The sequence below is a fragment of the Morone saxatilis genome, unplaced genomic scaffold (assembly GCF_004916995.1).
Source record: "Morone saxatilis isolate NCDOM2014 unplaced genomic scaffold, NCSU_SB_2.0 Contig0, whole genome shotgun sequence".
Classification (NCBI taxonomy): Eukaryota; Metazoa; Chordata; class Actinopteri; family Moronidae; genus Morone; species Morone saxatilis.
In genome coordinates, this window is record NW_023339650.1 from 11,191,638 (window position 1) to 11,216,824 (window position 25,187).

The following is a 25,187-nucleotide window of genomic DNA, read 5'->3' on the forward strand; positions in this document are numbered from 1 at the left end:
GCCTCACAGTTTGAAAACCTCTGCCTTACACCATCACAGAGAAAAAAAACGAATTTGTTTTTCTGATTTGTCTATTTTCTGACTTGTGGCTTGGCCAGAAAACTCAACTCAGAGGATATTAAAGTGATCTCAATCCCTAAACAAGCTCTTAAGTGGGACCAAGTTTCCAGTAAATGCAATTCAGAGTTGATATAAATGATAAAAATCATAAGAGCCAAATACTCCTCCACTTGATGAAAGAAGGATCTGTGATTATTTTGGGATGCTACACCAGTCTAAACATACAGCTACTGAAGTGTCTCACATAGGTAAGGTAGGTCTCTCTTCACAGGTAAACACGAAACATCTCATTTACAAACACACGCAAAGAGCAGAGCTCATCAGTGAGCCCACACACACATCCCTATCTCCCAGCTCAGACTTCTAACTAAGTGATTTCTCCCTATAATCCACCCATACAGTAACCTAATGAGATTAACAGTGTGTATGTCAGCTCAGGCCCGCGCATGATTTATGGTTTTATATCCAATCCTCCTCTAATTAGTCACATCAGCAGCATGCAATAGCGCATGTGAGAGACCACCACACACACACACACAACACACACACACACACACCACACACAACAACACACACAACACACAAACACACACACAGTAATAGTAACTCTAACAGAGAAGTGCCAGGCTATTTGGGAGATAAGGGATAGTTTTGCAAACAAACAAAAATGAAATCAAGAAGTGTGGAAGAAAAACTTATCCATGAGGAGGTGCAAACAAACGATGTAACAGTTCAATACATGACGCAGTTATATTGTCAAAGACAGGCCATTTTAAAAATAACAAGCACAAAATTCCTCTGGCCTTGAGCGCACAGAAATTAGGTTAGCTTTAATTCAAAATTGGGTTGAAGCAATATCATGGCAAGTATGTTTGATCGCGCCTTTGAAATGGGATTATCAAACCCATTCAGATGGGCATTCCTCAGGCAGCACAGTTAGAAGCCTACCTCCTCATTTTTAAAGAGCCAACAATAGCTTTGTGAACTTTCTTGAAGTTTTAAACTTTTTTAAAATTTTAATCATTCACACATGCACACGCTTGCACACACACACACACATATATATGACTACACGATGCCAACCACCAACCTCCCAGCAGGGCTGCTGTCCCCACTCCAGCACACTTCAGTTTTAGCCCGAGGGACAGGGGGATGCAGCATCTCAGCAGCTAGTGGGTCCGCGTCTTCTTCTTCCCGACCAACCCACTCCCCCACCACACGAGGGCGCAACACTGAGTTATAGCCTCCCAAGTCCTATAAGAACAATACATAAATAATAAGAGTCAAACAACTGACAGAAAGACAAAGATGCAGATTAAATAAAAAAAGGGCACAGGAGTAAGCAAGTGGAGTCAGAACTACTATAAAACTTTCTTAACACTGTGTACTTTTCAGAGAATGGAATTTTAAAGAGCGCCACAGTATTGTCTGAGATCCCTCCCATTCTGTTTCCAAAATCAACCAGCACACATTTACAACTCTGCTCAGTACAAAAAGCAAAGATATGTCTACTTGTCTTTGACTAAACCCAGAATAGTATCAAATGCTATTGTCTCTGCATGATCAGAGCAGGTGTTTAGTATTCATTTCCTGCCCCGTCCTGCAGAAAAAGAAGGAAAATCTCTGGGCTGAGAGCCAAGGACGTTGGACATGTACTGCTGCACTGAGCAAAAAGTGAAGTCCCTGTCAAAACATATGCCGCGTCTCTCATGGAGGCCCATCATTTCCAAATCACTCTGTGCATATCCAGCCTGGGCAGCCACTGCACTATTGTGTTGGGAGAGAATTGGGGCCAGGCGAGGACAAAGACGGAGCTCAGACAAAGCTTTGCGTGTAAGATGCACACTGAAGCAACAAGGGAGAGGAGTGGAGGACATGCTTACTGAAGTATCACTCTCGCATATCACTCCCATGAGATAGCAGTTCATCATCAGAAAAAGAGCTGTGCTGCTCTTTCAACTGAGTGAAAGTTATGAAACATGGCTTTTATTTGATGTAGCGTGAGTGATGTTGCTGAGTGATGAGTGACAGAACTCCATTTCCACATAACTGTAATGCCAGTGTGTATAGGATTTTAATAGAGGATTCCAGTCTAGTTAATGTCTACCTGGTCGAGCTCATCAGAGATGGCAATGCCTGCAGAGAAGAAGAAAATGGTTTAAAGCACAGGGAAGCATCAAATACAGTTCAAAATCTCAGCTTAGGCTGCTTCTGAGCTTAGTGGCAGGCTTGTAAGATTAGCTCCTCGATCTGGTTTCCTCTCTGGATTTACAGTGACATTTACAGAAAGGTTACACTTTACCTCTGCATGTTAAGATGTATTAAACACTGCTCAGTGCGGCCTTAGTGTGCCGAGCTGCAGCTACTCACTGCGCGACAGACTCTCCAGGGCCTTGCCCAGCTTCTTGCTCTCCTGCAGGATGTGGTTGAGCTCGTCAAAGTCCCGGCTCTCCCTCCAGTCCCAGGACGGGTACTCGATTGACCGTGGCACTGGATCACAAACATAAACGTGCAATTTTTTTCATATCTTCTGAAAGCACCATAGATTAAGACTGTATGAATCTTCTGTACAACAATAACAACAATAAGTCTGACCAAACTTTCCAAAAATAAGAACAGAAAAAACAACCATACTGTGATTTGATCACCACAGCTTGATGCACATTTGTCCAAACAGGACTCTGAATCACTGAAGGATGGAGTGGAATGGAAACACTGGCAGAAAAGTCAACATGTCTCTTCCAGAAGCACAGAGCTCACAGGCCACAGGCCAGGGGACAATGTCTATCAGTCTCTGTGATTAACATTCAAAATAACTCAAACAGGAGCAGGAAATGACCCACATACTGTACTGACATCCTGCCCACGTCCTCTAGCAGTGTCCCTCAGCTTCTATATGATGGTTAATTCATTAACTGTTGGATTCAGACATTATTTATAAAAAGAAAGAGCGGTATTCTTTTGTAGCAGAGGGATTACTTGTAGTTCATCCATATCCAATGTTCTTATGCTCTAACACAGCTGAATTTGAATTGACATGAAAAACCAGTGGGTTATGAAGAGATGCCAAACAAATGTACTGGTTGTCTACTAGAAACTGTTCCCTGCCTGAACAGACATGTTAACTGGAATATAATGCAAAGAGTTTGAGAATACATTTCATGCATGTTTGACTGAAACACATGTGATGACAGGTGTGGCGAGGTAGTATCACCCTTCTGTTTGCACGCACACACACACACACACACACACACACACACACAAATAAATAAACTCGAATGTTAATATTTGACAGCACTGCTGCTACAATCTGCCATCCTCTACCCTTGTTTACCCTGACTAAGCTGCTTGGCATTGTAACAACCATAAACACAGAGCAAATGTCTCTGCCAAATACAAAGAAAAAAATCATTACTTCCGGCAAAGAGTGCCTCTCTTTCTGCTCTGCTGTATGTGTCGTGCTGCTGCTGCTGCTGCTGCTGCTGAAAAGGGCTGTGTTGTATCTTAATAGTCTAGATTAAGGGGTTAAGGATTCAATTCCCACTGGGGCTGCCCATTAAAGCATCAGTCAAGTAGAAGTGAGGCGAAAGCACAGATACTGTACACAGAAAGAAAAATCAAGCATATAAGCTCTGCCTATTTATGACAGCTTTTGAGTTGTTCTTGCTACATTGTACAATAATGATGAGCGACAGTTCTTTTGATTTCAATTTTTCATGAGCTCTGCACACCAAAACACCTATTCATGTATTTGTGATTCTGACTATAAATGTAACTTTGAAGGCATCTTACTCTGAAGGGGAAGTACACCTTGATGGGCTGAGTGTCGCTTACTTTATTCTGACTTTTCCTCTCACTTGTTTTCTCTTTCTCACTTTATGCATTCATCCCGACAACCATTTCCTCTTGATTGTGAGAAATGCTCCAACCGCAGCCTAAAATAGACCTGGTCTGGCAGTGACAGAGCACAAAGTTAAATTATTGAAGTCTACAGCGCTGCTTGCTCCTCATTTGACCTAGCCTCATTGTCTCAAGTGTCATACTTCATTCTAACATCATAACTACGGTAATTTATTACTTTAAAAAAAGTTACTGCCAGACAAATCTCCTCATCTGCATTCATTTTACATTAATGCAAGAACTTTGTGAGCAATTCATCTTCAGAGTGTGTCGCAGTGCAGCAGCATAAGAAGTGTGTAAAAAGTGGCACTTTATAATGAACTCATCTACAGGGCTCTGGCAGGCTGGAAGGAGGACACTGGACTATATACTGTGACTAACTTTAATTAGATATAATTACATCAAATTAAAAATGGAGATTAAAGTCAATGGAGTGTGTAATTGGGATACAACTGATACAACAGGTATCAAAACTGTGCAGCTTCATATTCTAAAGTGGATGGTGTGTGTGAGTGTGTGCGTGTGCAATCAATGTAAGCACAAAAAAAATTCTGAAAGAAGTGCACAAAAAAAGAAACTTACAAGACTTGGATTCTGGTGAGGGAGGAGAGATGCTAGAAACAGCCAGGTCGCTCTTGGATTTTTTTGGTTTCTTTGGGTGAATTTGCCATGGCTTCTCATAGTTGCTGTACTCCCTTCGAGGGTTTTTGCTTTCTGTCGGGAGAGATAGTCAAAATATCTGCTCAGAATGTATTTGTTATGCAAATATAGAAAGTATAAATGCAGGCCAAGTTCACTCTGCAAGCTTTGTTGTCTCTGTTGCAGATGCAAATTAATGGCTCTCTTTGAGCCTATATTCATTACATACTGTGTGTATGGTGGGGAGGAATATGTGCAGAGACAAATGCCTCATTCTGCATGTGTGTGTGTACATAATGCGTGTGTACCGACCTGGGGAGCTCTGCGCCCACAGTGCTGCAGAGCCAGAGAGAGCTCTGTGCAGCTTGCCAGGGCTGTCTTGCTTGGTCTGCAGGTGATCAATGAGAAAAGGGATTGGATGGTCTGGAGTCTCAGTTATCAATTTGGTCATCAACTCCTACAGGAGCAGAGTAAAGCAGAGAGCAGTTAGATGAAAGCGGCACTACAAAAGGAGTGAGAGAGGATGGCCAGTGGAGTAACCACCATGCTGAAGTGGAGAAAGACAATCAATTCCTTCAAGCATTACAAGCCTGGGGTTGTAGTTTGGTAAACTTCACTCTCAAGGGAGGGTACATGAGAAGAGAGCTGGACAAAGTGGTGGGATAATCCCCTTATTTTTACAGTAGTTTTAGTGCTACACCAAGTGTCAATATCCTAAAAAATAAACAGTCAAGGCAAACAAGGCAACATTACGTCCCCAAAGATAGGAGCACTTCCCTTCTGTGTCAATTAGTGATGAACATGTCAGCAAGATCCATCAAAAATCTGATCAGTTTGCCAAGCCAAGGCACAAGGACAAACAAGTAAACAAACCCTGCAGTCTTTGGTCAATCTGTGCATTTTAAAGATGGTGTTATTAAGCAAAAATACAGAGAATTCACTAGTGTTTTACCAAAAGTCAAAGTGCAGCATCTGACATATTAATAATTTTAAGATGGACTGATCAGGACTGACTGATTTCAGGATTTGAGAATAATCATGTTTCTAAAATGAGGAAAAAGACACCATTACTTAATTCCTACTGGGAGATTACTTGTCTTACAAAAAATAGATTTAGATAATAATTAGCAAACATTAATAACTTAACTGACTGTCTGGTATAAAGAGAGACAGAGTGTGCAAAGATGATGTGAAAGGTAAACTAGTGAGAAATTTAATTAAACTGAGGACACACACTCACAAACTGAGACTCAAGATTGAGACATTCAAGCAGCCAGAAAAAAGAAAGGTACTACAGAAGGTGGAAAAGAAGGAAAGCACATAGGGAGTCACAGTAACAGGTGCTGAGGGTAAAGGCCACATCTTAGTCTGCATGCTAATTTAAAATCCGTCAAATGCACAATGGGAATTCAGCATCAAATGTGCCAGTCACGTCATAACTAATCAAGTCTTATCAATGCTTTGCCAAGGAACACATTCATAACTAATGAACTTAATAACACACTGTGTACAAATACAAATGCAATGTGAAAATGAATGATTTTTTCCAAAGAATGCCAAAGACTACTTTTGGCACCAAAGCAGGACTGTTCTTTTATTACAGCTGTACGGAATAACTGTCTCTCCGAAGCTGACGTGTGATGCGAAAAGAGCACATGGGGTATGTGAGTGTGTGCTGGCATGATGGTAAGAGAATGAACTCTGTTTGACCAGTCTAAGCCAGCCAGAGCAGCTGTCCGACTACTGCAGAGAAGCAAAGAGAGTCATTAGTGGACTGCAGTGAATTGGCAGTAATGTATGTATAAAACGAGTGTGTGACAAGCACATACTATATATACTATACATGTTTATGTGTGACTTAACAGAATCATGCAGCCCCATGCTTTGGTGGCTGGTAGGTGTTTGCCCTTGTGGACATCATGCATCTGCATGTGTGTGTTTCTAAAGGTGGGGAGAGCTACAGGGAGACAGACTGTGTGTGTATACTATCACTGGCTAGCCTTGGCTACGCTGTGTGTGCTCAGAAAGCTAATCAGGTAATTGGTCAGGGGGACATTCCTTCCCGGCCCCAGTGTCTACAGCAACTCTGACAGCAAACAGCATGTGAATGGACAAACAGGGAGCGTGCTGAAATGTTTCTCTGCAGACTAACAGGTCCAAGGACTGGGAAAACTTTGCTCCTCTGCCTGCAAGAGATGAAGTAGAAGTGATCTTCAAACTCTTCAGGAAATACAATAATGTAATTTCTGAGAAATAGCCATAAGAGAGACTAGTGGAAGAAAATATACTGCGCACTAAGAGTAAAGTAAAGCATATCTCCTCACAACTGCAATAGATTTCTGTGGCCTGTGTCTAACAATTATAAACCACTAACGATGCTAAGATGTAAAAGTTGTAATTACTGCTTAGTAGCTCCTGTGGGTAATTTAACTAACCAACCAACAGGAGGTCTATAAATGAAGGTTGTAATTTGGTAGATTATACAGGAAGCCAAACTAGCAGAACTCTGTTAAGTACCACAGGGTTTCCAAGTCTTAATATTTTTTTTTTGTGGGGAAGGGGGTAAAGGGAAGGATGTGCAGTTCTTTTTATGGATGACTGCTGCACGGTGATTTTCATGATTGTGTTTCCCATTGGAAACCACACACACAGATGTGTAGAGAGGCAAACCGTGGCAAACTACAAAGACAGATGGACTGATAGCGCAGAGTCTGGGGATTGTTAGAGAAATAGCACATGTTGGTCCCTCTGCATTCTGCCCACGTCTGTTCAGTAAAACACTTGTGTGCCAACATATATTGATTGCACATCCTGTAGAGTGTTTTGCATCCAGCATGACACAAGATGCTAAATGAGCTAATGCACCCCATGTACCTTTGTGTCCTTCAACATCTCCAATAACATCATAAAAAGCCAAAGAGACGTACTATACATAACAGAGCCCACAGTATCAGCATGGTGCATATATTACATAAGTCATATATACAGCAGAGCAAGGTAACCATATCTGACACTTTCACTTTCTATGGTAATGAGGAGCTTTAAATAACATGAGTCCTGTTTCATAAGCCCATGCTGTTTGACTCATAATCATATTTTCTTTGACAGGAACCATAGTAAAATGTAGACTCAAATTTAGGTCAACATTTCTATATACAAGTAGACTTTAATGCTATTTGGCTAAGAGTGACTTGCGTCAGCAAAAGCAGCATCCCTAGCATATGTTTATATGTGTGTGTGAGAGAGATAAAGAGAGGCAGGGAGTTTCAGCGTTTGCACCAGTGTACTATAAGCAGGCCAACAGGTGGCATTAGCAACTGAGACATGCAGTCCATATCTGTGCAGATCTGTGCAGATCTGTTGTCGGGGCGAGATATCTCTGTGCCCCCAGGCAGTTTGGTTTGGTGGCAGTAATTGACAAGCTGTCAGCCAGCCAAGAGACACCCTGTGTCCTTGGAAGCTATCAAGGACTCCCCCAGGGACAATGACAATCATGATACTCTCACTGACACTCCCTGCATCCCTGCAACTTAAACAAACTCCTCAAAATAAAAGTGGAAAAGGAGTTAAAAGAAGGAGATGAAGGCAAACAGGAAAAGTTTTGAAGGTCATACATGGGTGGTAGATTGAAGGACAGAGGGAGGTGAAACAAGCACCCACTCAGCTCATGTGTCCTTATGAGTATGACAAATCATCCCAACCTCAAAGGGTTCTTCTATATTTCTGATCCTGGACACTTACCTTTCTCTGAAGGCTAAAAATGATGAATGAATGAATGATGAAGATTTCTCATGTGAGAATCAAAGGAGGTATCGCAAAGAAACATGTGGAAGGAAAAAAACTGATACAGAGTTGATGCTGCTACATAAGCTCTGTGATTTAAGCGACTTGGCCTAAGCTTTACTCTTTTTTTCTTCTCAACCTGCAAGCTGACGAATATCCACCTCAGCTGGTGCATACTCCTGGTAGATTGTTTGAGCTATGGGTGTCTGGATGAGAGGGAACACTGAGCCTGCATGAGCCAGCTTTCTATGATGTCTGCATTCCTGGGAGGCAGTGTATCCACTGCAATCCACTGAGATGAGACAAATGTGTCCGTATATTGTATGTGTGAGGATAGATAGGAATACTGCAGCAAAATACTATATGCACTTACATATTTTGACATATATAACATATTCTCGTGTTTGCCTGGTAAAAATCATTGCTACCTACAGCATATTCCGAACTAACAAAAATAGCAACTTAGACGTTGGGGCTCTGATCAGCTATAAAATTTAACATCTTTTCTTCAGACTTGTCCTTGTGTAAAAAATAAAATAAATACATTTAAATGCAGCAACAGCTCTTCCAATGCTCTCAAGAGGGCTCCCCGTCCCTGTACTAGAGGCCACCGACTACCATTGATTTACCTGCTGTTTGTCAATGAAATATGGAAATAGAAAAGGGTATTTAAGGCGACGTCTGTGTGTCTGTCCAATGCGCTTCATGTACAGAAAGAGGTCATCATTGGAAAAAAAAGAGAATAATGTGACGCGAGAGCGAGAGATACCACTGGAAGAGATCCAGACCTTGACTTAGCAGGCAGACAAGAGCAGAAGAGATCATGCGGAAGAGGAGACTGTAGGAGACACAATGTCACCTGACCAGGCTGGCACTATCAGATAATACTCATCAGAAGAGATGCTTTTATCTGCCCCACTGATACACACAAGAAATAGATGCTCTTACTCCTCACTCACTCCATCCTGCAGCACTGCCTCGAGTCTGTTTTCCTCACTGCGCCCATGTTTTACAGCAGTAGAAATATGGTCTGTTTCAGTGCAAGAGTAATGGAGGACTGGCTCACTATTAGTCAATGTATCAACTAATTGGTTGACAGAAAATCTAACGACGACGATGTGGTCATTTATAAAGTGAAAATGCTTAATATTCTTAAAATGATTGTATTAATTGAGTATTGCAGATGTTTTTCTTTGTTATATCATTAAATATATTTTTTTATTCAATTATATTAGGGCTCTTGGATTGTTGGTTGGTCTAAAAAAGTAATTTTTTCATTTAAGCATTGTCGAATTTTCAGGGAGATTTTTTCTCTCACGTTTTGACTTAATTTCTCTATAGTTCAATTTCTGCTACTTCTGCTCATTGTTCTGTCACTTCTGCTTCCCTACATTCACATATCTGAGGTCACCATACCTAACCAATGATATTTTGAGCCAAACAGTACTTTTTTTTAAATATCACTGCAATTCTTTCACTTCTCTATCACCACCATGACCTTCCTGAGGTTCCAGTAGATTAAACTGTGAGTTTCCATCTTTCACCTACAGGCTGTACTGCACTGGCAACAGTGCCTAGAGTACATGAGATCCTGTCCTAGCACCCATAGTCATATATACACGATGAAGACGCTTCTCACATTGTGTAAACAAAATTATTATTCAATTAATTGTTTAAAAAAACAAGCAATAATCAAGATAGTCACAGCCACAGCTGGTCGGGACAGTTGATTATTTCTAAGTTCTGCATATATAATAGATTTTTTTCAGGCATGACGGTAAGGAATAAACATTTATTCTTTATTTTATTATATATATATATATTAATATATATATTATATATTATATATATATTTATATTATATATACATACATATAATATACATATATATATATATTAATATATAATATATATATATAATACATAAATATATACACATATATTATATATATTACTATATACATATACACCATATATATACACATATTATACATATATATTACAAATATAACACCACATATATATACACATTATACATACACATATATATAACATTATATATAATATACATATATATATATATATACATTATACATAATCAATATATATATATATATATATACATATACATTATATCTATATATATATAATATATATAATATATATATATATTTATATCATATTAATAATAAATAACTATATATATATATATATACACACATATATATATATATATATATATATACACATATACATATACATATATATATACACACACATACATATACACACACATACATACATACATACATATATTAAGTACATTCTTAAAACATACAGCTGAAGCAATTCATTGACTTAGGCACTAGTTCTTTAAGGATAAGTTCACATTTTTCCAAGTCTCTCTTAAAAGGACCAGAGTGTAGGATTTAGTGGAAGCAAGATGCAGACTGTAAGTATCTGAGATAAACTGAATTTGACGACCTGGGAATGTGAATGGGCTGTGAAGTGTGTAGGAGAAACTACACTGGCTGCAACCGAAAAACGCAAAGGGTCCTACCTAGAGCCAGTGTTTGGTGTGCCCTAGGTTACTGTAAAAACATGGCGGTTCAACATGGCGGACTGCATGAAAGGTGACCTACAGTGTGTGTAGATAAAAACATCTCATTCTCAGGTAACGAAAACATAACGATTCCAAAATTCAGGTGATTATACACAAATGAAAACATACCTATGAATATTATATTCCCTTTTTGCCAATAGATCCTTCTGAATGTTACACACTGGACCTCTAAAACAATACTCATATGTCCTTGTGTAAATGGAGAACATCATTGGTCATTGTAATTGTCTCTGGCAGGTGCAGACATACTTTGCTAAAGTGACTTCAGTGGAAGACACGGGGGGAGGAAATATGTAGTCCTGTTAAAAAATGCAAGGAAACACTGTCCGGGAGAGGCACAAAGAGGGAATTTCATATCAAAAAGACTGTAATGTTGGAACTTAGATAACAGCTTGTATAACTCAGACTGCCTCTTATTAGCTAGATATGAAGTTTAAAAAGCACAAAATGAGGGCTGTAGATTTTGTCACCCATCACTTAACTTAGATTTTGTTGTTTCAATGTACATATGGACATATGAGTATTGTTTAAAAATAGAAAGTAGACATTGTCATAGACACATTTTAACCCCTCTTTGTACAAACATACACACCAGCTGAACAAATAAAGGGTAACTGTCATGGTTCTGTGTATCAGATGATCAGCTCTCCCACACCACCAGCATGACTATCAATTACACACAGCAGTGAGCTATCAGCATCCTCAGGCTGTAAGTGGACATGATAACTTTATTAGCATGCACCACAGACACTGTACACTCTCTCCCTTTCTCTTTCTGTTTCCTGTACACACTCTCTGCCCCCGCCTTACGTTGCACGCTCTAAATCTTCCTCATATTGGACTTCACTCATCGTCTCACTGCCTGATCTACCAGATATCCTTTGCCTTCCCTCCTCACCCCTTCCTGTACTCCCCGAGGACCAACATGGCCTTAGGCTGCCTGTTCAGCTGCCTGTCTTGTAGTAATTACTCTAACTGTGCCTGAAGGGGAGCTGTATTAACCCATGCATGCTCAAAAGCCTATCATATCAACTCATCAACCTTTGATAAGACCATCACCAACCTCTACATAAAAAGTGGTATCTAGAAAATGAAAAACAAAACAAGCAGTGATTGATTTGATGAAGACTGCGGCTGTGTTTTGTCTGTCACAAACTGTTTCTCTCCTCTTAATTTTGATGGTGTTGATTTCAAAATACAAAGTCTACTATCTTCCCCTGTCCCCCATAGACAACAAAAGTTAGAGCCCTTGTTTCAATTTTCACAGGGTGTTGTAACAAATTGCCACAGGAAATTGCACATCATGACTTCTCAGTTTTTAAATAAGACTTTAAAATTAAAATTAGAGTGAGGATCTCTGTGTTTCTGTGAGATCAGTGGACTAGTTTCTTTAACATGTAAATATCATCTGTACTGTATATATACACTGTATATATATACTGTTATATACACATACCTCATGTATATAAAGCAACCTGCTACATAAATCTTATTTACTTCTGCATCCTTTGCACTCTGTGCCATTGCATGTCTTACTGTTTACTGTGTACAAAAACAGTTTGTTTACTGTATCAAGTTTTTTTCTGTATATATGCTTATTCTGTGTATGTACATTGAGAGCAATGCAAAACCAGAGTCAGATTCCTTGTATATGTACACATACCTGCCCAGAAAAAGTGATTCTGATTAATTATGCTTAGTCATGATAAAGGCGTAAGGTGATGAACCTGCCTCCATCATATGACTGAGCTCTCTAGCATAATAAAAACATCTCACTTCTCATACCAGGTTGTATATCAATATCAATGGTCACTATTCTGTAATAACTGCCTTCATGTTTTGCAGAGTTCAGGTGAAATAATAAACATAAATGAAATAACCAAGCAACCCACAACTGAGATGAAATTACTGGGTTATTATTACCAGATGTGTGGGAGGTATGCCAATGACAAAGCAACCCTGTCAGACAGAAATGTTTCCAGGTGTTGATTGTACATATAATAAGACCTCTGATTGATTCTTCCTGACGTACAACTGAACCTCTCCCCATGCACCAAATTGTCTGTGTGTGTTTCTGTTAATGTGTCTGAAAAGGTCAAGAATAACAACGATTTCAAAGCCAGATGCCGACTATTTGTGACACATTTTCTTCCTTTTTTCTACTGCTGTACAGGAATTATAGTGAAGGCAGGTCAGCTACAGTGAAATTCTCACATCGACCATGTAATCAATCACTATGGCAAATCAAATGATTCAATTATACAAAAACAAGTTACATGCATACAGAGATTGCATAATTTAACTGAGACAGAAAGACAGGGCACACTGATACTACAGTAGGTGAAAATAGCCTAACCCAATCACACCAAGTCCAATAAATTCCCTCTTAGGAGAGTGAATCAATAGTTCAGACAGTGTGTGTGTCCTGCTGACTGACTGACTGACCTCTTTACAGTCCTGCAGGGTTACACTACTGAGACCCTGAGCACAAACCACATTAGAAACACTGCACAGCTGAGCTGGTTGGAGTGGATCCATGAGGTTATACCTCCATTGTTTCCTCAGAGAACCAAAGTCATCTAACTTTGTAAGTAGGAACACCAACAGTAGGAATAGAGCACTGATTTACATTCCTACACTTAAACTCAAGGTATTGGTCAAAACCAATATTCAAGACTAGTGCTTTTTTCACTTCATCAATTTAAAAATATATAATTGTCATTGAGCCTAATTGGGGTAATTCTTCTATGTGAGGCTGTAACTCTACATCACTTAATAAAGAAATATATATATATACATATAAGTGATGGTAATTAAATGGATTATTGATGTATGTTTTATGAGTAGGGTTCACAATGTGGATTATTTCTTTGACCTGTATTTTTTACACACCTGAGGTGGGGATGGTTCAATACTCCATAGCCCTGTTATAACCAAATCTAAATGATATTACTATTGTTAACACAAGAGAAACAAAGAACAGTTCTGACTATGCAAAAGTTCATTTATACTTTCTAGTAAAGTACATCAAGAAACCTATTTTGGCTTCCATAGAGCATAAAGCATTTTTCATTGGAATTCAAAACAAATTAAAATTATGGACCAATAATTCATCAGCTGAAGTTTAATAATCAGGATCATTTATAATAATAGAAATGCCCCATTATCAGCCGATAATTCATCTGTCCCGATAAATATTGTGCATCCCTATTTATGAGCTTCTATGTATTTTACATTGTTCATGCTCATAGTGCCTGTTTGTAGGTGCTGTTGTGTACCAACAGAACCACTAAATGAGAAAAACAGTAATGTGTAATCAGATGGCACCATATCATCAAGTTATCATAACAACCCCTAAGCTGAGACCAATTCTCTGTTAACAATAGATATCATCAGACCTATATTCAAGCTATAAGTCCCTAAAAGAAAAAGTCAGATTTGCCATGAACAATGACACCAGTTCTTCCACAACTGTGTTATAATTCAACATTTGACTGTTACACCAAATCCAGTTCAATCCGGTGACATTTTTTCATCTAGGCTGAACTTGTATGATATATCAGTTCACTGTTCCAATAGAACAATTACACAGCCTAAGATATGATAGACTGATCACAGCAGGGAGGAACACGAGAGAGGGTTTTACACTGTCTGCTGATGAAGACAAAGACTGCTCCATTTTTACCTACTGCTCCCGTTACACAAGTTTAAATGTCAGAAGCCTGCAGATAGATCCAACAGATCCTACAAATGACAGGTAAGGGGGTGTTTTATCTTTATGATGCAGTAAGTGAAACACATATCCTTACAGTTTTCTTTTTACTACAGTATCATGAGCTATACTGACTATAACTCTTCATGCAACACAAAGATGCAAAAGGTCACGCTGCACTGAATCTGGTAAGTGATTGGAAAAGAGTATGTGTTTGAAAAGAATATCAATTTACCAAAATGGGAAAGTGGCTGACAACAATCTGGAGTGCAATTACTTCAATTATTATGAAAGGCTGCTTCACTTTCTGGATGATATTCCATTGGTGTTGACTCAGCTTGCTATCTCTGCAAAGCAACCATTTCATTAGCGAGGGGGGAAAAAAATCAATTCTATGGCAAATCATAAGCTGTGTCTCATCAGAGTGAGTAAATGAACCCCTGCTCGCTGTTACACAGTCTGTTTAATACTGCAGCTGTGTGCTAGGGGTATGAGGAGGCAGAGATGGGGCTTTGCAGTTTGGGGTAAAGAAATTGATTACATGGAGGTGGTGTTTGCACAACATGAAGTAAGAAACCCAGGCTGTTCATTTGGCCCTTAAACATAAATGTCCACTCATATCTTACATAATACATGACATACTTGTACACTTACATACTAGTGTCTGTAAAGGCTGCACAACAAACTAATGTATTTAGGCAGAAACAAAAGTAAGAAAGCCTTTTAAAAGATAATACATTAGAATTATACACGTGGAAACCAACTAGATCAGTGGGAAACAATTCATATGCTTGCTGTGGAAATTGTAATTTACTGTAGAAACTCTCAGTGTGGTGTTACTGAAATACATGGAGTCTTTTCAGCCCAAAATTATGAATTTTCCTCAAAGGGTTTACAATATGTATAAGATATAACACCTGGGTGTGGCAACTTTTTGTAAAATACATACTCATAAGATGCAATTATCCTGATAATTAAACTACAGTCGTTGAATTATCGGTCCATAATAGTAAGTGCCCTTTTTAAATTTTCTTGTTAATCAGTGTGCCAACATTAAGATTAACATTAAGTTTAGTTATGACACCACATCAAAATGTAAATCTCCAACAGATCTGTAATTTTATTCCATCCATATAGGCAACTTGTATAACATTAAAAAAATATTTTCTCACATAATCAGGACACTATAATCATATACGAGAGCACTGTACAAGACGTCCACCATCCTATATATATATTATATATCAATTAAGCTGCTGTATTCCAATGGTGGCAATGCGAGCCAAACATTGCTGACCCCTGCCTTAGACCATCACATTGTCACAATGTTGCTGCACTTTGTATTGGAACACACTTTGTAACAGCTCGTCTTTCAAAAGTTGTTTTACTGAGTGTTGTACTTATATTTGAAAGGCAATCAAACTTTCACCGAGCTCCTTTTTGGTTTAAGCAGCGCAGCACAACAGCTGTATTATTACTTCTGTGGCACCGATTCTCTACATCTGATCAAAACGAAAATTACAAGGAGACTTCCAGCCTCTCTCCTGGATTCTTCCTTCACAACTGAATGCACATGGATGGGTTTTCTTTGGGACAACAAGGGGTTTTCAAGTGCAATACCAAGGTAGCAGCTACACAATTTTCTCTTGAGGAGAGTGGCAGACCCAGGGAGAGTTTTCATATATTCCCCTCTTACTACACCTCTTTCTCAATCCCTTTAAAAAACTGGCAGTTGCACAATGCAGCCTTAAAATACACCCTCACAATACACCATTCCCAGTCTAAACAACTCAGCAATGATCCGTGTCCTTGTGGTCAGAATAGAAACTCTGCTTTGTCTCTTAAGAACACATTTCAGGATGCAAAACACAGCATGTTAAACATTTACTGCATATGCTTATTCAACTTCAGAATACATGTGTTTTTGATCAGCACCACAAGCAACACCTATAAGTCACAAAAAACACTTTACTGCAATCATCCTCAATTGTCACATAAAGGAGTCACAATTTAACTGTGCACACAGGTAAAAATGAGGAGAAAACACAGACAGGAGAGGTACAGACCAGAGGGAGAGACAGGTGGAAGAGGAAGATGGAGGGAGGAAAAACAAACAGAGAGAGCACACAGAGAGGACTATCATTGTGCAGTTGAGCCTCAACGACTGCTGTGGCCTTAAAAATAAGGTTTCCCTGTCTTCTTCGCTGGTTAAATGCTACAGTAGGCACGAGTCTCTGTCCACGGTGCTGAAACAAGCATCACTACTGCTCGCACATCTGTTCAACATGCAGCCAGTGTTTGTGTGTGTGAAGCACAGAACTGAAATGTCAGCACTTTTGCAAAACACATCATGTGCATGCGAATGTTGCGTTGGCGTTGACAGTAGCATGGCGCATCTCAAGCTATTGTATCACCAGCTTTGCATTTCGTACTACAGTGCAGTTGTTTGGTTTAACTATCAGATCTCAGGCAAAAGCCAGTTCAGCTGAACAGTTTTGTATTTTTCTTCCTATCCTTTACTCTGATTACGCCTCACACCTGTGCGGTCCTGCTTTCAGCATGAAATCCAATAGCAAACAAAGGATGAAGTCATGCTCTCCCCTGGGTTGCTTAGGTGCCACACAGAGTAACCTCGGGATGAACACACAGATCCCTTGACTGACAAACAGACAGAGAGGCAGGTAGTTAGTTAGGCTGTGTCCTCTGTAGCAGAACGCACAGTAAAGCCAGCCCTGCTGTGCAGTATGAATAACAACTGCTCCAACTTCAACAAACTGTAACAATGTCAGGCAGTGGCACGGTCCAGCATCATCTCCTGAAATACAAATCGTTGATGGAAAGGCTAAGCATGGAAACGTGAGGGCAAATACAGCAGCCAGTGTTCCTTTATGGGTTTCTGTGCTCCAGTAAACGGAGCACGGTGGGACGTTTCAGACACCCAAGTGCATACACATAAATGGTTTACAATTTTACAGCCGATTGTCTCAACGTCTACAGTACATGTGTATGAGGTTAAGGGAGTAATAACCCAGTTCCTTAGTTACTCCAGTGTGACAGCTCACATTGCAGATGTGCGCTCATCATTTAGCACAAGTACATAAAAAAGCTGATTAACGCAGTCTGGTGCAAAGCAAATGGTCCTTTAAATTGGCAACCAACAACTTAAAGAGTTGCATTTGCGCACTCACCTCAAACAAGGGTCCTATTTTATTCTTCTCCAGATACGACTGAATTCTTGACTGTTGTGGAGACGCCATGAAGAAACTGTTGTGCCGCGAATGAGCTTTTTTTTTTTTTGTTACCGGGGTGAAATCATGAGGTGAGCCGGTGTCCTTCAAGAGGCGTCTCGGCGACTGAAATGTGCGAAATGTGCAAAATGTCACCAGTGTTGGGTTTGCGGTGGAACCGCGGTAAGTTCAGACGGGTTGCGTCAAGTGCGGAGCAGGCGGCTCTTAGCCCGGCTCATTGTTGAGGACTCAGCCCGGGACCATCCCCTAGTTTGTCGCCTCACTGACTCTCTGGCGGCAGCTCTCCCTGTAGAAACCAATGGCACGGCAGCTCTGTGACAGAGATTACAAATCTTCCGCTCACTGGCTGCCAGCAGTGTTACCAGTGCCACCGCCACTCCCATTTATCCGCCGGGCCACGTTCAACGCGACTATGTGGCTTGTAATGCATCCACCTGAACGCGGAGCCAAATGTCCACGCCAATCAACTGCGCAACTGCACGCGCGCTGACAGCTCTAACGCAGGTGCAGTGCGTCCTGCTAATTACAGTAAGCAAAGTTGAAAGTTCAACAAGTCCTGTTTTTTAAATCTGTCATTCATTTTACTGCAAAAAACAAGCAGTAAAACATTTACAGCAGGTTTCATAGGATACCGAAATAAATGGATAATTAAAAAAAATAAAAGACTAAAACTGGTATTGTTCGAAGTCTTGTTATAAGGGGTGAATTGGTGGTGTAAAAATACGTTCAACCGTGAATCCATTGTTATCCATTTTAATAAATTTCTACATACTGTTTACATGACAGCATTTTAATGTTTCAAAGAAAATCTGCAGCAAAAATCAACCATTTTCACCTGGATGAAACAGAGACATACAGTATATAGGAAACACTACTGGAGCTTATTGACGCAGTTTAATACCACTTGTTTGTTTGCATAGTAGTGAGCTAGACATCCACCTACAATGATACATCCAGTAATAAGTAACATGGAGAGACACTTTAATCCTGAGTACTGTCAATATAAAATAACAGAATATATCTCATAGCTCTACTTCTGGAAAGCTATTATGTGTTAATACTGATAGACCGTTTAGAATCTTCATATGCATGCATGTTACAGACAATGGGAAACAAGGGCATGACTCTTATACCACATTCGCACACTAAATATGTATATTTACAAGCGAATAAACATCATGAGGAACATTACAAAACACACATTCATATGGTTATCCAATACTGACAGAATTTGATAAAGGGTAGTCAGAGCTAAAGAGAAGCAGAGAAATTATTGGCTAATTTGAACACAATAGAAAGCCAAATTTCAACCAGTATCCTTTTAATCAATATTATCTTTCTTATTTCATATGCAAATTAAACTAATAACATGAAATGCAAATGTCCCTCGTGAAAGCAAACATGATCCAGCCCATTACATGCAGACAGTGAATTGATGGGATTCACTCCATTTCATTGGGCTAATTTAAATGCATTTTCTTGCTATAAATCTTTTCCTTTCTTACTCTGAATCATTGTCTTGTAAGATGCATTTACATGAAAAAAACAAACTCAAAATATGTATAAAGTACAACAGTGAAAAATATAACGTATTAAAAAATACTATTTACGGTTTTAAAATCCTATTTACACTTTAGGGCAGCTACTCTGGATATATAAAATGGACACAATAAATGTCTTTATTTAGGTTGATCCTTCATGGGTGGAGGGAGGAAAAATGAAGCTTGGGACTCAAAGCTCCTCTAGACTTCTTCAGCATCTTCCTGGATGCAATGCATTATGGGTCACCATCTGGGGGTGGCGGCTGGCACAACTTGTACAACCTGACCAGAGAAACACACATGCAAAATGGCATTTAATAAGGTCCTAGTATATGTGAACACTGAACAACATGTGGAAGCATAAAGCAAATACAAGAAAATAAAGAATATATAACCAGATATTGTGCTGCTGATTCAGGAAGAAAACTGTCTCCACTGGAAAAATAATCATCCTCAGCAGCACACATCCAGCTTAAACAACATTAACTATGTTCAAACAGTAGGAAATGACTTCAGAATCTAGTTTTCACCTCCACAAGGATTGGTGGTACAAAATAAACTATATATACTATAGCTTGGTAACATTTTAAAAATATTACTTATGCAGTAGTTACAGTTGTTTGCATTTGCAAGATAAGGTTGACTGCATTATTTTTTTTACTATAACCATTATAAAGTCCATTAAAACTCTAATTCCTTAATTCCTTCTAAAGCAAGCATTATATGGTCTGTTCTGCTGCCTTAATGAACGGAAAACATCACTTTAACAGCACATTTATTTTGTATTATTCATAATTGATCAGTGTTTTTTCGAATCTCAGTACATTTTCCTCCAATATCAGCTGTATTTCTTGCACTCTAATACAGCACTGCTGTCTTCTGCAGTTTAAAATATCGATTGCACCACTTACATCTTCTCCACATCACATGGTCGCACAGTAAACTCACACTAAAATTTTACTGTCCCTTTCATCTGCAGATCAGTGAACAGCCAGCATGTCTCCTCATCCACAAGCTTATACATTCTTCAGCAGTCACTCACACTGCAACAATTATGACATAAACCTACTGAGAGTGCAGCAATTTTGCTCTCCGACCACACTAATCATCCCACTACTTAATCGTATTTGTCAATTTCACTAAAAGGTTCAAAAGGGCTGCCTGTCACACAAAAGCCTATATGTCACAGCCAAATGGCTGAGGCAGTCCTCGTCCTCATCTTGGGGCTACTGAGTGCAGGGAGCTCCCTTCTAATGGGACCATTTGGCCCCAGTTCTGCACAAAAAGTACATTCACAGACCTGCAACACTGTACAAATACATGCACTTTGGAAAAAGCTACACAGAAATGCATTTGCCATTTGCAAACGTATACAACAAGTTTTTGAGACTGTTTTCATACCTTTCAGAGTACACTTAGACCATTTTATTTATCTGGGGGTCAAATTTATTCTATTGCTACATGGTAGAGTAACTGAGAGCAGAGGCAGTTTTAAAAGACCTTGATGGTGCATTTAAATAAGCTACAACATCTGACTGGGATTTTAAAACCTGGAAATATACACAATAAGAAAAAATAGGAGTGCTCCTATCACAAAGTATCCAAACAATCCCTGTCCATCTGCAGTTGTAATCCTTTCACACAAGCAGTTTATCCCTGAAATATTCTGCATGTCCTTGTGAGTCGCATATCATTATATTCTTATGAGTAATGAGTACTATGTGCACAATATGCTTCTATCTTATATTTTACATGAGGTACTACATTGTTTTAATATTTTTCATGTGTAAGAATAACAAATGCATAGCTAGCCAGCCATTTATAACCATCCATTACACTCAGTTCTACACAAATTGAGATGAGTCAGAAGAACCGCCATCTGCTGGACTGTCCCTTGCCAATATGATCGAGTAGCTTTGTGCTTTGATTGCTGTCGCTCAAATCTTCTTCAAAAAGCACCAGCGACGAATAAAAATTCATTAAAATTCTAAACTGCATTACCATTTGACAACATAACTTCATCTTAATATTCAGTCACATATTACATATCATCTCTCTGCAAGTTGATTTTAATGCCCAAGTAAAATTAATGAAAACAAATGGATGCCTGGAAGGGGGGAAATCATTTAAACAACTATGCTTTACAAAATTGCCAGCAGTAATGACAAAAATGTATTTATAGTTAATGAGCTATAACAAAGCAAAGCTCACTAAGATCCTTCAATTTACAATGCTGATGTTGCTCCATGAACAGGATGTGACAGCAGTTTTACCTTGGGACTGTTGATGGTGTGCGATCCCTCACTCCCAGATTCTTGGCGGAATTCTGAACTCTGGCCCCCTAAAAGACAAACACACATCAACAACTCATGACAACATGGACTGAAGAGCTTAAACAATGCTTCACAAACACAAGAAGTACACATTTTAAAAGTCTGCTGGGCACACAGATAAGCTATGACTGGACACCATCTTGGTCAAAATACATTTATTATGATATTTGTTCCCCCCAAGTGAAATGACTGACTGGTGGTCACCTGTGAGAGAAAATGGATAAATTATAGTCTAAACAACCCCTGTTGTCTGACATAAATGACATATGTTGCATGTTGAGACCCTAAAATTGAAACTACTGTGTTGTGTGCTGTCTATCTTTAGTATCTGTCTTCTTTCAACTACATCTGCAAAATAGCACATGCAGAAAAGTCTTTGTAAGGACATAAAAGTGAGTCGTAAGGCATTTGGAAGATGAATGGTTCCTGTTGCAGATTTTGATTATACCCAGTCAGGAGCACGTCTGCTATTTGCTAATGTTCCTGTAGTTTGCTGGCTGTGCACAGCGTCGGCAGATACACAACTGTGGGGGGGCAGGAAGCAACTCTGCCTCTCAATTTAGAGACACGAACACCTGCACTCACAAATACACCCTCTCTGACGCACACACACAAGCAAAAATACACGATTGAATCATTACTCAAAGAGGAGACGCTGATGACCTGTGCAGATAGAGAGGGAGCGTCTGGCCAAAGTGCATTAGCTGACCTCTCGGTTTCAACTCTGCCGTTTGCCATCTTACTGTCTGCCCCGAGTTGCGTGAAGATAGCAGGATAGCATCAGCAATTATTCGATGCCTATCACAGCCATCCATTCTGATGCCTCCAGACAGAGATGCCCCCTAATGTCCCAAAAGGACATGGCACCCAGGGTAGATCTGATTAGTTAGAGACAACAGTGGAAACAAAACTATTTGGAACTTGATTTATATACCTAATATCTCTGAAACCCAAAATATCAGATGATGCATCTACTTTAGATCAGCAAGTCATAAAGAACTCTAGAAAAAAACTTTCCTCATTCGAGTTTATGAAGGATTTGGCTTACAAGTAACACGAATAAGAGGCAGCCATCCTAGTGGCTCTGTGAGGCTGTACTTAGGCACAGTGTTGCTCTTAGCCAATTGCTAACATTAGCAAAATGTTGGTACTGGACAAATCCAAAAGTTGTCAAGAAATTACACAAAAAACGAAAATATAAACTTCATGGTGATGCTAGAAGAAACATCAGAGGATCACCATCTTTAGGATTCAGCCTCCTGAGACTACAGCTGTCTGTACTAAATTGGCAATTCATCCAATAGTTTAAATATTTCAGTCTGGACCAAAGTAGTGAATGACCAATATTGCCATAGAGCCGTAATATGCATTTAAAGATATTGGATAAAATAAAACAAATATCACTGTCCAAGAAGCACATAAGTGCCAATATTTGGTTGTTTGTTGTTATAAACGCCTGTTTATAATGAACATTTATTCATTCATGCATTCAAAATGCTGCATGTATCTTGTATTGTTTTCAAATATATATAGATCAATGAAACAAAACACTACACTTTTGTCCAAATGAGCCCCCAGAATCAACACAAAATGAGCGTTCCTCGTCAGGGCTTTAATAAATAACTAGCTGGGAGCTGATTGTTTAATTGATGATGCACCTGCACCTATAACTGACACTTCCTATTCTGCTGAGGCTTTAATGGCTGAAACATCAGTGAGAAAACTTTACCTGAAAGGACATTTTTATTTTGCATGATGGATCTAGTTTATTCCGTTTGATCTGTCTTGATCAGCCGTGCCAAGTTTTCTCTGGATTTGCAAGTTGAAATGTATATAGCAGTCATAACAGTTACAACGTGTTCCTTTCATATGTTGAAACAGGAAAAATAAAGTCCAAAAAGGTACCATGGCTTATCTTCTTAAGTTAGTTTTGATAGTTATATATACTCCTAGCTATACAGACTGAATATTGGAAATTGCTATGCAGACTTTTACAAATGAAGCTGTGATTGGACCCATTTTGCCCAAATCACTCATGCATTCTCATTCTGAATGATGTTGACTGAGCTTGATGGATGAGTCCTGCTGGGACCGGATGCTGTGCAGATAACCTTTTTGTGAGTAAATATGACTATTCAGCGAGGAAGAAGAGGCGTCATCCAAACCCTGTGTGATATTCATATTCATCAGATTCATCAGCTGATGTCTGAGAGCAAGGAAACACACACACAGCAGACACAGCAGAGCAGACTCCCCTCTGCTCTGTATCTGAACTGAACCATCTCTTCTCAGTGATGTCTAGGTCAAAAATGACACAATCAAAAAATAGTGGGAAAAAGTTTTGTTCTAATAGGAAGAAAACTAGAATTACCACCCTGTAGTCATATGCCTCCGCCAACTAGTTAAGTTGCAGTTTTCATCCTTTACTGCCCAGACTCATAATAAATGTGAATTTGGTACTTGGAAGGAATTAAATAAAAATGCTTTGGGTTTTTTTTCAACTTTTTGGGCTAAATGCAGGATATAAAGATCACAATATTGATGATACATATGTATGATTCCAGTGAACAAACATTACACATGTACTTGATTACTATGTATGGATTCTTATAGGAGCATAGTGATACAAAATGTGGTGCTTTTGTTTTCTCTTGGCATTTTTAGATTCAACGGCTCTCCTTGAGCTGTATATGAAAGTCACTCACTCATCACAGGATCACGATTAGCTAGATGCGCTCCAATATGTTGTTTGCAGTCGAATGGAATTCAGAATGAGACATTAGGCGAAAGGCAAAATGGATGAGATGGAAAGATAACAAGCTGTACTGTGCTAGTTTTTTTTACCCATTGTGTCGTCCCAGAGCAGATGTGTGTGTGTAATCTGGAATTGCCCAATTCATTCCTAAATTATGGCTAAAAACCTACTTTGAGGTCACAACAACCTTTGATCTTTGAATGTCACCAATTCCAACTGTGAAATATGTTTTCAATCTCCCCAGTGTTCCTGAGTTATGGTGTCACAGTGAAGTTGACCTTTGACCTTTTGGGTAAAACATGTCATCACTTCACATCGTTCTATTCCATTAAACAGCTCTGTGAATTTTTTTGTCATAAATCATATTTTACACAATTCTTGACCAATGACCAAAACATGTTTAATCAAGGTCATTTTGAGGTCACAATGACCTTTAAGTCAAAAGTGTCATAAATTCCTTGTTGGATCAATTGTGAAATATGGTCATCAGTTCTTAAGTTAAGGCCAAAAGTGTGTTTTGTTAGGACACAGTGACCTTGGCCTTTGACCACTAAATTCTAATCAGTTTATTCTTGAGTCCAAGTGGAAAATTT

The 25,187-nt window shown here is 39.1% G+C and overlaps 2 protein-coding genes across 2 annotated transcripts in view; both read right to left on the reverse strand.

Moving 5' to 3' along the window:
- cunh8orf34 (chromosome unknown C8orf34 homolog) overlaps positions 1-18,198 on the reverse strand; it is a 57,319-nt gene extending 39,121 nt beyond the window's left edge. The window contains exons 1-6 of the mRNA XM_035653640.1: positions 17,906-18,198; positions 4,912-5,056; positions 4,543-4,674; positions 2,431-2,550; positions 2,168-2,196; positions 1,151-1,314 (exon numbers count right to left, since the gene is read on the reverse strand). Coding sequence (XP_035509533.1) covers positions 1,151-1,314; positions 2,168-2,196; positions 2,431-2,550; positions 4,543-4,674; positions 4,912-5,056; positions 17,906-17,974 — 659 coding nt within the window. The 5' untranslated portion in view covers positions 17,975-18,198. The remainder of the gene's footprint in view (positions 1-1,150; positions 1,315-2,167; positions 2,197-2,430; positions 2,551-4,542; positions 4,675-4,911; positions 5,057-17,905) is intronic.
- A 512-nt stretch (positions 18,199-18,710) lies between these two features.
- The window catches only part of prex2 (phosphatidylinositol-3,4,5-trisphosphate-dependent Rac exchange factor 2), an 87,719-nt gene continuing 81,242 nt past the window's right edge, over positions 18,711-25,187 (reverse strand). The window contains exons 40-41 of the mRNA XM_035652683.1: positions 21,780-21,847; positions 18,711-19,788 (exon numbers count right to left, since the gene is read on the reverse strand). Of these exons, the coding sequence (XP_035508576.1) occupies positions 19,743-19,788; positions 21,780-21,847 (114 nt within the window). The 3' untranslated portion in view covers positions 18,711-19,742. The remainder of the gene's footprint in view (positions 19,789-21,779; positions 21,848-25,187) is intronic.